This window comes from Candoia aspera, chromosome 4 (assembly GCF_035149785.1).
Source record: "Candoia aspera isolate rCanAsp1 chromosome 4, rCanAsp1.hap2, whole genome shotgun sequence".
Classification (NCBI taxonomy): domain Eukaryota; kingdom Metazoa; phylum Chordata; class Lepidosauria; order Squamata; family Boidae; genus Candoia; species Candoia aspera.
In genome coordinates this window covers 46,442,506-46,455,265 of record NC_086156.1, presented here as the reverse complement: position 1 = coordinate 46,455,265, position 12,760 = coordinate 46,442,506, and the positions used below count along the sequence as shown (strand labels likewise).

Genomic DNA, 12,760 nt, shown 5'->3' with positions numbered 1-12,760 from the left:
TGTCTTTGTAGTGCTTGTGTGGTCAACCTCAAGGTTTGTTCCCAGACTCCAGTACACTATAGAGCAACTGACAAGGCATACAGTGGTCATCCATTCTGATGACGTGTCCCACCCACTGCATTGGGGCTCTGATAATCAGGGACTCAATGCTGGTGGACTCCTGGCAATTGAAGACCTCCAGGTTGGAGACACGATCTTGCCAACGAATGCTGAGGATGAAGCAGAGATCGTGCATGTGAAATTTCTCCAGTTTTTTTATGTTCCTTCAGTACAGAGTCCAGGACTTCCATATAGGAGAGAAGGGATAACCACAGCTCTGTAGACTTTCAACTTTGTGGAGATACGGATGTTGTGTTGATTGAGCACTCTAGCATGCAGCAGTCGCAGTGCCTGGCTGGCCTTGCTGATCCTGGAGTCAGTTTCTTTGTCTAAAGACCCATTGCTTGAGATGATGCTTCCCAAGTATTTGAAGCTGTTTACATTTGTCAGTTGAGTGTTGTCAGAAATGATTTTTGGTTCTATGGGGTTGGTATTTGGCATGACCTGGTAAAGTACTTCAGTCTTGTTCAGGCTGATAGGCTGAAGAGCATAGCAGCATCTGAGAATTTGTTAGCATCAACTGTAGATCACATCCTTGGGTGCCAGGAGCACACAGTCATCAGCAAAGAGGGTTTCTTGAATGACTATATGGAGGCATTTTGTCTGTGCGTTCAAGCAGCGAAGGTCAAAGAGAGAGCCATCCAGTCGGTACCTGATGTGCACTCCCTCCTTCAGACCCTGGACAGCACATGATATGCAAGTGAAGAACAGATTGAACAGGATTGGGGCTAGCACACAACCCTGTTTTACCCCACTGGAAATGGCAAATGCAGCTGATGTATCACCATTGTAAAGAACCTGTCCTGTCATTCCATTGTGAAGTAGCTGAATCAACTTCACAAATTTCCTCAGGCATCCATGTCTCAGGATGGTCCAGAGAGCCTCCCTGTTTACAGTGCCAAATGCCTTTATCAGTTCAATGAAGACAGAATAAAGAGCTTGTTCTGCTCAATGCGCTTCTCCTGGACTTGCCTCACGGCAAATATTATGTCTGCTGTACTCTGTTTTGGCTGAAAGCCACACTGCACCTCTGGGAGGTTCCCTTCCAAGACAATGACATGTCTGTTCAAGAGAATGTGGGTGAAGATCTTGCCTGCAATGGACAGCAGTGAGGAGATACCTCTGTAGTTCCTGCAGTCTGATTTGCTTCCTTTATTTTTACAGAGAGCCACAATGAGGGCATTGTGGAAGTCATCAGGCATCTCCTCTGTGGATCAAATGTCTTCCAAGATGTCTTGGAATGCCTGTAAGGTGTTTGGGTCTAGTGCTTTGTAGATCTCAGCAGGAATGCCACCCTGCCCTGTTGCTTTTTTGAGTTCATCTGCAAGATCACTTTTTTGATCTGATCAGTAGAGGGAGGCAGGTCTAGGGCATCCAAGACAGCTGAGGAATCTGCTGCAAAACATCTTGATCAACTGTGGATAGCCTATTGAGTAGGTTGGAAAAGTGTTCAGCCCAATGGTTTTTCAGTCCTTCCTGGTCTTTGATGAGGCTCAACCCATCAGATGACAGCAAGGGGGAGCATCCTGATTTAGAAGGACCATAAACTGACTTTATGGTGTTGAAGAACTCTCTGGTGGCATGCATGTCTGCATAGCGTTCCACTTGCTCAGCCTTTCTCTGCCACCACTTGTCCTGCATTTCTTGCAATTCTGTCTGTACTTTGGCCTGCAGGTGCTTAGACTTGTCTTTCTTTGAGACAGATGATGGATGTTCTGCCAGTCTGCTTAGGCCTTGTTCTTGGCCTGAAGGGCTGATGAAATGGTGTCATGGTTTTCATCAAACCAGTCTTGATGTGCCTGGTTTTTCAGTCTGAGTACAGTTGTTGCAGTCTGTGTGATGACATCTTTAAACTGCGTCTTTTCAGAACAGGTTCCCACAAACAGTAAATTCACAGAGAGTTTTTCATTAAGTACATCTTGGAAGCATTGGACTTGGCCTGGGTCTTGTAGTCTGGTGATGGTGAATGACTTTCTGACAGCCCTTGGTTGCTTACAATGTAAAGGGAGGATGTGAAGGTTGAGGACTGACTGGACCTATGTATCTACATACATTCATACATACTGTACATACATATACATACATACATACATACATACATACACAGTATACACACACACAGAAACACACACACACACAATCTACATATATTTCTGCAAAATGAATATTGTCCTATTAGAGTTTGGCATCATAGCCACCAGTCATAAAATCTTTAGCAGAACAATATATAGAAAAAACAGGAAAATCTGCATGTTGCAAACTAGTTGTTTGCATCCCATTATATATTGAAGTAGCATTTTAAAGTATTGTATGTGCTTTAAATAAATGTCATCCTCAGTCTCAAAATTGTCAGCTTAAATGTTCTGACCTTAAAACTCATCTTTTTCACACACATTTCTGGTATTTATTATAGTTCTCTGTCTTTACTGTCTGGTGATGTTGATCGTTCTGACATCAATTGTTTTCGCTTTTGAATACAAATAATAACTTGCTATTTTATTTGCTTTTTTTACATGATATGAGTGTTGCTGGATAGGTTCTTAATATATGCTGAATTATATCTTAACCTTATTTCTTCTTTTGATTCATTTCTTTATACTGAACCTCGGCTTCTGTTATTTTATTGGAATTTTATTTAATTATTTTGTGTGGGTTTATTAGGCTTAAGTAAAATCCCTGCATTTCCCTTTATATACACAGACAGAGAGACACAGAATATCACATTGCAGGCCTGTTTCTTTGAAGTGCCTAATCTACCATTAAAACTGAGAAGCTGTACTTCAGTTGGCAACCTGGTGTTGTTTTTATTAACTGATAACTTGTTACTGAATTTCCTGAGATGTTTTAGACTGGTAGAGTATGCCATTGGATTGTTTTGGACCATTGTGGCCACAGTTACTATTCCTACAACTTCATAACTTGAACTGTTTCAAGATAGAATTACATCAATCCCTACTGAATGCTTTTTTTCACTTCTGTTGTGGGCTTTTCTGACATGAGAGGAGGATTCAGCTGTTCCAGCTTTTAACTTGACAGTAGATAAAATTCAGATTTTCCAAGTGGGAAACATAAAAAAATTATGGCACCTTATTTTAATGGAGTACTTATAATAATGGAGTACTTATAATCTTAACATACCATGTATATTGTTATGCTTGATTTCTGACAAACTTATCTACGAAAAGCTTGGTAATAGGAACCAATACTATATCCGTTGATGCAGTGGGGAGGTGGCTACCCATTTTCCTGATAAAGGAGGAATGTACAGAAGTTCTGAACTCATAATATTTTGGAAACTATCATACTCTTTTCCAAGCTCTGAGAAATCTTTTACACTGTTAAAATTAATGCTAGATCCTAAGCAGTCCTTTATACACCATGGAAACTACTGGAACGCAAGGGAGTGTACTATCTCTGTACTGCTTCTAGGGCTGATTGCAGATGCCAGCTGCTGTGTATTTTTTCATGAGGTGCACTTTTTAGATATGTAGAGGCCACACAGAATTTCTTCTGTGCATATGTTTAATGTCAAAGGTTTAAAATTTCCTCTTACTGTTATTACAGGCCCTGCTTGATGGCTTGTCAGATCTCCCCAAATGGTATGGAATAAAGGAAATGCAAGCTAATTGGCTTGGGGATTGCACTGGATGCTATTTTGAGTTTATGTTAAAAGTAAGTCCTTCCTTGGCAATCACTGAAAAGTGCCATAGTATTTCTCACAATATATTGCAAATGGTTGAAAGCTTTTAGAATTTATCTGTGAAATATGGGTAGAGTCCTTTAGATAGAGTCTTTTGGAACTGGACTGTATGAAGAATAATTGAAATGCCCACTGATGCACTTTCTGGCATTAGCAGAAAGTAAATGGATACTGGTGGTAGAAAAGGCTGCAGATGCAGTTGCAGTTACTAAGAGCAAAAGGGGCCTTTTAGTATGTGACCCACATCAGGTATGGCCCATAAAAAAATAAAAGCATGTATAGCCCCCTTAAAAACACATGTTAATAAGGAAATGCACAGGTAAAGCCTTTTGAGGCAAGAAAGAACATAATGTGAAAGCTCCAGAAAAATGCTCTCAAGCCGTGTGAGTAATTTCATTCATAGAACCCTCTTCTTTTCTCTGTTGAATTTGTAAGAAATGAACACAAGCCAGGTTTCATAAAGTAACTAGCTTCAAGCTATTTATGATTCTAGTAAAGATCAGAAACTATAATTAGCTAACCTGGTCAGGTCCGGAGATACAATCAAACCATAGTCAATCAAAACAAACCAGAGTTTAGTAGTATGTTCAAATCAAAACAGGGTATGATATTTTCAGATGCAAAATATGGTCCTCAGAACACAACTGGTGTGTCTTCAGTATTTCAGATGTACCTGCAAAGGAATGATGTTTTGAATAAATTGTGGTAATCCTGTCTTGTTTGACAGATTAATAACAAACCAACAGGAGAAACAATAGCAGCATATGCCTCGGCACCTGAAGCTATATATGGTTCATCCCATTTGTATATCTTGCCTGACCACAGATTGTTTTGTGGAAATAGCCATCTGAAAGAAATCTTCCAGAGGGAGTTGGTTCAAGGAAAAGGTGATTTTCCCCTCTATTTACTGTCTATTGTAGTAGTGCTTGATTTGGTCAGGCAGAATTGGCCAATTCACACATATCATATATCAACATGAGAGTGCCTCCATGTCAAAAGATAGGTACAAATATATAGCCTGAATTATGTTGGATATCAGTCAAAATTATCACAAAACATCCCCAAAGCAGATATTCTTGAGTGGGCAAACTGACATAGGCATTTTGCAGGCAGGTAACCAGAACAAAATCTTCTTTTTATCCCCTGTAAAAATAAGTTCTTGAATGTGTGTGTCTTGTATTGTTGGCAACACAGTGCTCTGGGATGCCAGATGGCTCACTAGGATCCATAAGAGGCCCTCAATTCCCCATCAAAATTAAAAGTGAAAACTACTGCTATCTTGTCTTTTAGAAGATGTCATAAATTTTTTTAAAGCACTGTAGTTGTGCAAGATTTCATGTAAAAATGCCCCAAACCCAGAGGTTGCATGATCTTTTAAGGGTCTGGAAATTATATTTTTAATTTAAAAAAATGCCACCTGCATCGTCATATGAGATTGCATGATAATGCCTAGTGCTGGAAAAGTTTACTGATCTCTGCATTGTTGGTTAGCTAAAGTTTAGTTTGACTTTTATCTGAAAGTCCACTGAACAATCAAACTAGAGTATCTCCTATCAGCCAAAATAATAAATTGGCTTGTTTGTTTAGTGCAGTGGATTAAATGTTAATCCATTTTATGAAAAGAAGCCACTTTTTCAGTCTAATGTAACTCTTTAAAACTGTGGTCAGTGGATAGTGTTCCTTTTTATTGAAAGCTGAGAATACCAATCAAAGAGAATATTTGTAGCTCAGGGTTGAACTGTGGAGTTCTTGGTGCTCTCTGAGCCTTGTTGTTTTCTTTCAGATGTTTCATTGCCAGACTAGGCAACATCTTCTGTGTGAAAAGGGAGTGGGGCTTGCTCTCTATTTCAACACCCTGATATGCAAAGATTAACACCAGACAAACAATCAAACAGCACACAATACCCTAATCAAGGAACTATTAACTCAGTCAATCAACCAAGCAGCAAACAACAGCCTAATCTGGAAACTACCAAGGAGAGAACAACACCCCCACCAATACAAGCATGGCAAGCCACTATATATAAACAGAGAGGAAACCCACTCCCTTTTTCGCACTGAAGACGTTGCCTAGTCTGGCAATGAAATGTCTGTAAGAAAGCAACAAGGCTCAGAGAGCACCAAGGACTCCACAGATGGAAATTGTGTTTGATTCTGAGAATTGTTTAGAAGGAGGAATGTGACTTAGTACTATAAAAATAATTCAAATTTAGGCCAGATGCTGAACAAAAAATGTCCTTATAGTAAGTGGTTTCACATCATGAGACTGCAGCATTCATACAGCTCTGTTGTGGTGGTGGATTTTATCAGTCATTGATCTAAAGTTTATAAATACAGCATCAAGACTTCCTTTTTCACCTTTCAAAAACAAAAAAAATCAAGCTCAAAAGTTTAAGTTCTTAGTAAGCTTTAAAAACATGAGAAAGTATGCCTAGACAATCCCAAGTATCATTTGTAATTTATGTTTTTCATACCAAGGGATTGATTTGAAGTAGACCTTTGTAACAAGGAAGTAGGTATGTGAATCTACTTTCCTGGCAGAATAAGGAAAGAGTAAAGCAGAGAACTTTGAAATGTGCAGTGCTAAAGTAAGAAACATGATGGACACTCAGTTGTTTGCTTTTTGATGCATCATGCTTTTTTAAAAATGCCAATATGCCTTTCATCTTTCTTTCACTTTGGAGTGGTGTATTTTCAACATTTGCCCGAACTCAGGGCAGGTATATTTCCCCTGAACTGTGTTCACAGAACCTTTCTCCAATTAATTTGTTTTTAACAATAACTAAACATTTTAAAAAATGGATGAAATCTCATGAAACACCAAAGTTTGTTAGACATCAGTGTTTTCACATGAGATTTTATGCAACATCAGAGAAATCTTGAGAGATTTTAAGTGATTTTTACAAAATTGGTTGATTCCTCATCTACTTTTTCCCCTATTTGCTTCTACTCCTATGAGTCAGAATATAACATTTTATTAGTCAAGAGGAAAAGGGAGGAGTGGTCCCTTTTAAAAGAACAGACACTTTCTGGTAAGCAAAACAGCTAAAACATATAAACTAATACAAAACATGGACCTTTAAAGAACAATTTTTTAAAAGTTATGTATAGGAACAAAAATCTCTCAGTGTAGTAATAAAAATATACTTTAGGGAAATCTCTTATTGCCTGTTAATTTCCATTGTGATTTGTACATGTTATTCAGAAAGCCTCAGAGAATAATAATTCAGGAAAAAAGAAGAGGAAAAGAGTGGGAGGGAAAGATTTCACAGTGAAAAGAGCTTTGGTGTTCATTAAAAGCTAATTAAGTTGAAAATTGATGATCTCACTTTAAACAAGTAACATTTGATCTTCAAGGATCACTTCATGCATACTTCATTGCAAAACATAGCAATAGACATTCCTTTTAATTTTTCTTATTTTATGCATACACAAATAAAACTTTAACCTTAAAAAAGTTAAAAAAATAGAAAGACAACCCCAGACCAACTAAAAATACAAACAAGAAAGAAAAGAAAAAAGAAGGAAAAATATCTACCTTATATTTTATACTTACCAAAAGTCACTAGTTTACTAATGAATATATTGCTATAATATGAACAATAAAATATTATTTAAAATATCACAAAATCTGTCCTAACAGTCAGAAATCACGCTGAGATGAGGAGTAGGTCTCTAGTGTTTATTACTGCTACATAAAACAGAATCCTAACAAACTGAATAAGCGTGGGAAAAACCCAGACAGATAAACCCCGAAAGTTAAGGCGGGTCTGATCTGTGTCTCTTTGAATGGCTGCTTAATTCCTCAGTACTATGCATGCGTTTTCCCCCCTGGATAGAGGCCCCTTCCAGCTCGCCATCAGTAGTCATGACAAAATCTCTTCCATAGTAACCCATATTGCTGCATCCTTTGATTAGTAGAAAAAACTGTCTTTTCCAAAACAGATAGATCACACATTTCCAGCAACCATTCCATATCTGGAATAATATCACATTTCCAATTTCTCAGTATGATTCTTTTCTTATGATTCTTCTCCCCCAACTCCCATAATTCCTGATAAACAGTCAAATTCTAAAGCTTTGGTATATAATTCAACATTACACTAACATCTTTAACATTTAAAGCTTTACCCATATATCTGCTTAAAAAGGTAAAGGTAAAGGTTTCCCTTGACGTAAAGTCCAGTCATGTCCGACTCTAGGGGGCGGTGCTCATCTCCGTTTCTAAGCCTTGGAGCCGGCGTTGTCATAGACACTTCCGGGTCATGTGGCCAGCATGACGACTTGGAATGCCGTTACCTTCCCGCCGAAGCGGTACCTATTGATCTACTCACATTTGCATGTTTTCGAACTGCTAGGTTGGCAGGAGCTGGGACGAGCAACGGGAGCTCAGCCCGCCGTGCGGTTTCGAACCGCCGACCTTCCGATCGGCAGCTCAGCGGTTTAACCCGCAGCGCCACCGCGTCCCTATATCTGCTTACAGCATATATATTAATAAAGTATCTCAAAAAAAATACCAAATGATCACATGACCATATCATATGGGTCAGTAAGCCCTCAAATTTTTACACTCCAGCATAGAAAATCTGATATCCATCCTTTCATGTGCATTCTTTGGGGAGTCCTGTATACCCTAAATATAATTTTTGATGAATTAACTTTAATATTGGATCTGTAGATACCATTTTAACATTTTTAAGGACATGAATTCATTGATGGGGCTTTATTGCAGATTCCAGTTCTTTAGTCCATATTTGAAATATCCCAGAAATGTTCACTTTAAAATTATTCTTGAGGTTTTGATAGAGATACAGTATGTTATAGGTTTTATTCTGTCATAGATTCCATCAAGCAAGAGAGTAACTCAGGTGTCTTTGAGGTGACCAGAGTGTTTGATCCATATTGATCCATTAGAACATGTTTATGTGTCATGCGCTGCCTACTACTGAGTAAAACACAGACACTAATTCAGGGAAGATCAGGTTCTGGTTTATTTCAGCATAGTGCATAGCTAGAAAAAGCTGAGAGTGAAGGGAGCGCGCCGGTGCAGGGTTTAAATAGCCCGCGCCGGTCAGCGCCCCCCCCACCTTGGGTTGTGTCATCCCCCCAAGTCCTGTATGCTTCGTTGCCGGTAGGTGAGGGGTCGCGGGGCCCCTGCTGGTGCCCCGGGCTTCGCTCATAATCGTTTTCTTCCTCCGGCCGGTGATTGCTGTCAGCTGGGCGATATCCGTTGCGTTCCTGCTGACAGCTTCAGGTGTGCCTCGTGATCTGCCCTGTCTTTGTCGCTCTTTCTTCCCCCTTTGTGTTCTCTTGACTGGTTTTTCTGGCCGGGGTCGTTCCCTTCTCCTCGGGGTCTATGTCTGTTGTTGTGCGTTGCTTTGCTTATCTTTTAATCCCTTACTCTTGTTTCCGTGGTATTGTCATGTGTGCCGTTGTGCTGATGCATTCAGCTCAACGGTGCTCATGACATTATGTCCACTTGTGAATTGGGAAGACCAAATTCAGTTTGAAGTTGGGAAAAACAGACGAATAGACATTCCTAGTAATAACTGAACACTTGTGAAATAATGCCTCCCTCTCTCCCTCCATTTTTTTAACATTTCAGTATTTTATTGGTAAAGTATAACAACTAGAAGATACGATGAAGTAGAGCCAAATATACAACATTGCTAATATAATCAAAAAAGAATATACAAAATAGAAATTAATTGAGTGACATTTGAATATACCCATAAAGTATTAGTATAGAACTAGCTCAGCCCTTTAACATATTACTAAATCTAGTTATGTAGCCCGTCTATTACTCTACCTTCTCAGTTTTAACACAATATATTATTTCAGTACAATAGTAGTTATAGAATAGACTTAAATTCTTTTTTTTTAAAGAATTTTATTAAGTTTCAAGACAAGGATAAAAGCTATGAAAAAACAAAAAACTACAAAAAAGAAAAAAGAACTAAAAAGGCGTGAAAACACAAGACAATTTTTTTTTTTCAAAATTACAGAAAGATGTGACTGCAGCTTTTAACAGCAAGGATATACAAAAATTTCCATAATCAATCTCTTACTCAAAATTAAACCAAAACCACATTATTTCTATAAATCATTCCACGTTGGCACATTATAAAAGTCACTGTTACTCCTCCCCTTTATATTAAAATAGAGAAAAAATAATTCATATAGACCTCCTAAACAGCTTACCCCCCAAAGATAATTGTCTGCCATTATACTTAATAGTATAACATTTTTAATAAACCCAAAAAACAAAAAAATTACTTAAATTCTTAATATTCTGTTATTTAGTTGCCTTAGAGTAATGACTATAGATAAGTTTATATTCTATCAATATTAATTACAGTTTTGGATGTTAATATTACAAGCATTATGATTATTTAACCTTTTCTTCAAAATTAAATATAACATTAGGAATGGGTGAGAAAATAAAGGAAGAGCAAACATCAAGGGATTTCTTTTATAATAATGGGGTTCTGATCTTAAGCTAAATTACTTGCCATTAAAGTCTCCCTTGTGTTATTACGTGGTATGTGTATATATGTTTCTATGTATATATGTATGAGTGTGGGTAAATGTGTTTTTATACATGTTGATAAAGGAAAATAAGTGAACCAAAAAAAACAAGTTTAGCAAATTTGAAATACTAAAAAAAATAAAAGACAAAAAAAAGAATAAAAAATTGAAAAAAAGAAAAAGGAAGAAAAAAGCTGTTAAGTTTCTAACTTCCCCCTTTTTAGGCATCTGCTAGTTTGCAATATTTACAAGAGTTTAGGTCCCCTAAAAACCAATCTGTAGATAATTATATTTGCCATGCTAGATGATGTGTTATATGGGAACCATTCTTGCTTAAATTTAGTTAAACTTCTATTGTTAGTGTTAGTTTTGCCATTGCTGCGTTTTCTCCAAATTTAAGTTCCAAATCAGATATTGTTGGACTTGTTTCTTTTTTCCAATGTTGGGCATAATTTATTCTTGCTGCTGTAAACATACAGTATATCTCAATAAATTATGATATGTCTTGTTGATTTTTTCTGAAATTATTCCTAATAAAAAGAGTGGTTTCATTTTAATTCGAATTCCAAATTTTTCTGCATTGTGCTCTGTATGTCTTTCCAGTATTTTTGTGCTTTTTTACATGTCCACCACATGTGATAAAGCGTTCCTTCTGATTCCTGACATCTCCAACACCTATTACTGTATGATTTATCTATCTTAGATATTATTGATGGAGTAGTATACCATGTGAAATAATGTTTCAATCCCTACAAACTGTACATTTTACAGACTCTCTTACCTCAGTGACCGCTGTGAATTTACTCATCAATCAGGAAATTCCTGTAGTCATCTCAGCAAAATCAGAGTTTGAAGGCTGTCTTGATTTTAAAATAGGTTAGTACAATAGACCATCATTGTTGGTTTTAATGTAACATACTGAAATAAAAGTATCTGTCTCTGGCTTATAAGAGCACCACTTGAAAGAGAAATGAAGATCTAACCCATTAGGGTTAGCACACTTAGATTTTTAAGAGTCACAGAGGCAAGATTCACATATTGAGGTAAGTGGTGATATAGTTTGGTTTGGTCTGGTTTAGCATATTGTAAGAACTCAGCCACTGTGTCTCATAAATCAAGGTTTATGACTTAGCATATTTATTGTTTTATTAATTATGTAAATATATATCCTCCCTGTACTCAAGCAACCCCATTATGCAAACCTAGTGTGGCTTATTTAATAAACCATGGTAGAATCAAATGATGGCTTAGTGTAATGTTTGAATCTATTTTATGAAATGCAAATACAAAAGGGGCAGAGTTCACATTGTGACTTTGTGATGCACATTTGATCATTAGGCCCTCTTGCTGCCCTTCTTTAAGTGCCCATGACATGGAATAGCTGTGCTTCAGTATCATGTGTAATAGGAATCTTAGTTCTTCAAGTACCAGAGCTTTATTTACAAAAGGATAGTATCAGGAAACTCAATACAAGGTTTATAGATGTACAAAATAAACTACAGTGAAATCAAAGTAAACTAATGAAGGATATGGTTAACTGGTTAGCTGGGACCCTGACAAACAGTATTTCTGCAATTCTGTTGCAGAACCTGATTGTTATTTCTGATTTTGATTGCATCCTAAAGTTCATAGAAGAAAATATTTTCCTCATCATGGCTGAATTCTTGGCTGTTTTGATGCTCAGCTTCAATGCACTGCGCAAATGGCTTTTGAAATTTCCTTCCATTTCCTGTATTTGGTGTGTAACCTGGGTAATTGCTATTTCCACAACACCCCCATTGGTTCATAAAAGTTAGATTATCATTGGACTTTCAATCTGAGCTTTGCTTTCAGCAAAAAAGAAAACCTTGCAAATTACTGAACTCAAATGAGAAATATGTCCCAATATGCAAATATTCAGTATCTCTTGCATCTCAGAATATATAGGTAAAGACAAAGAGGAACAGTTTCATCTAACAGTATATATTGAATTGAATCTTACAAGAGTTACGTTTATATTGAAGACAAATTCTCAGTTTAAAGAAGGTGAAGTCACTTTAGATTTGAAGATTGAAGGCTGAAAGAAATAGAGAATCATAATTTCAGGAGAATAGAAATAGCTACAGAAATGTACAATTACTATCATCAGATAAACTCTTAGTGAAATCTTAGGGAAGTTGCTTTTGTACACGCACACAAAGGTGGAAATCATGTTGAAAATCTGTTTAAGAGAGATTTTTCCTTATTTTCTCTTTCCAGGAATCCCTTGCATTAGCCCAGATGATGCTGAAGTTGCTAAAAAAATTGGTCTTGCTTTTGATGAAGTAATTGAAACACTTCCAGATGGCTCAGAGAGACTGATAAACTCTGGAGAGGTTGGTGTCATAGTGCTTCTGCTTTATCTCCCCCATTTCTCCATGCTGTCTGGAAACACTTAGAACATAGTATCTATTC

At 37.2% G+C, this 12,760-nt stretch overlaps 1 protein-coding gene across 1 annotated transcript in view; it reads left to right on the top strand.

Annotated features, from left to right (window-relative positions):
- Nucleotides 1–12,760, top strand: part of LARS2 (leucyl-tRNA synthetase 2, mitochondrial) — an 87,336-nt gene that overhangs the window by 34,112 nt on the left and 40,464 nt on the right. Inside the window, exons 8-11 of the mRNA XM_063304018.1 lie at nt 3,664–3,771; nt 4,527–4,686; nt 11,099–11,203; nt 12,566–12,681. Coding sequence (XP_063160088.1) covers nt 3,664–3,771; nt 4,527–4,686; nt 11,099–11,203; nt 12,566–12,681 — 489 coding nt within the window. The remainder of the gene's footprint in view (nt 1–3,663; nt 3,772–4,526; nt 4,687–11,098; nt 11,204–12,565; nt 12,682–12,760) is intronic.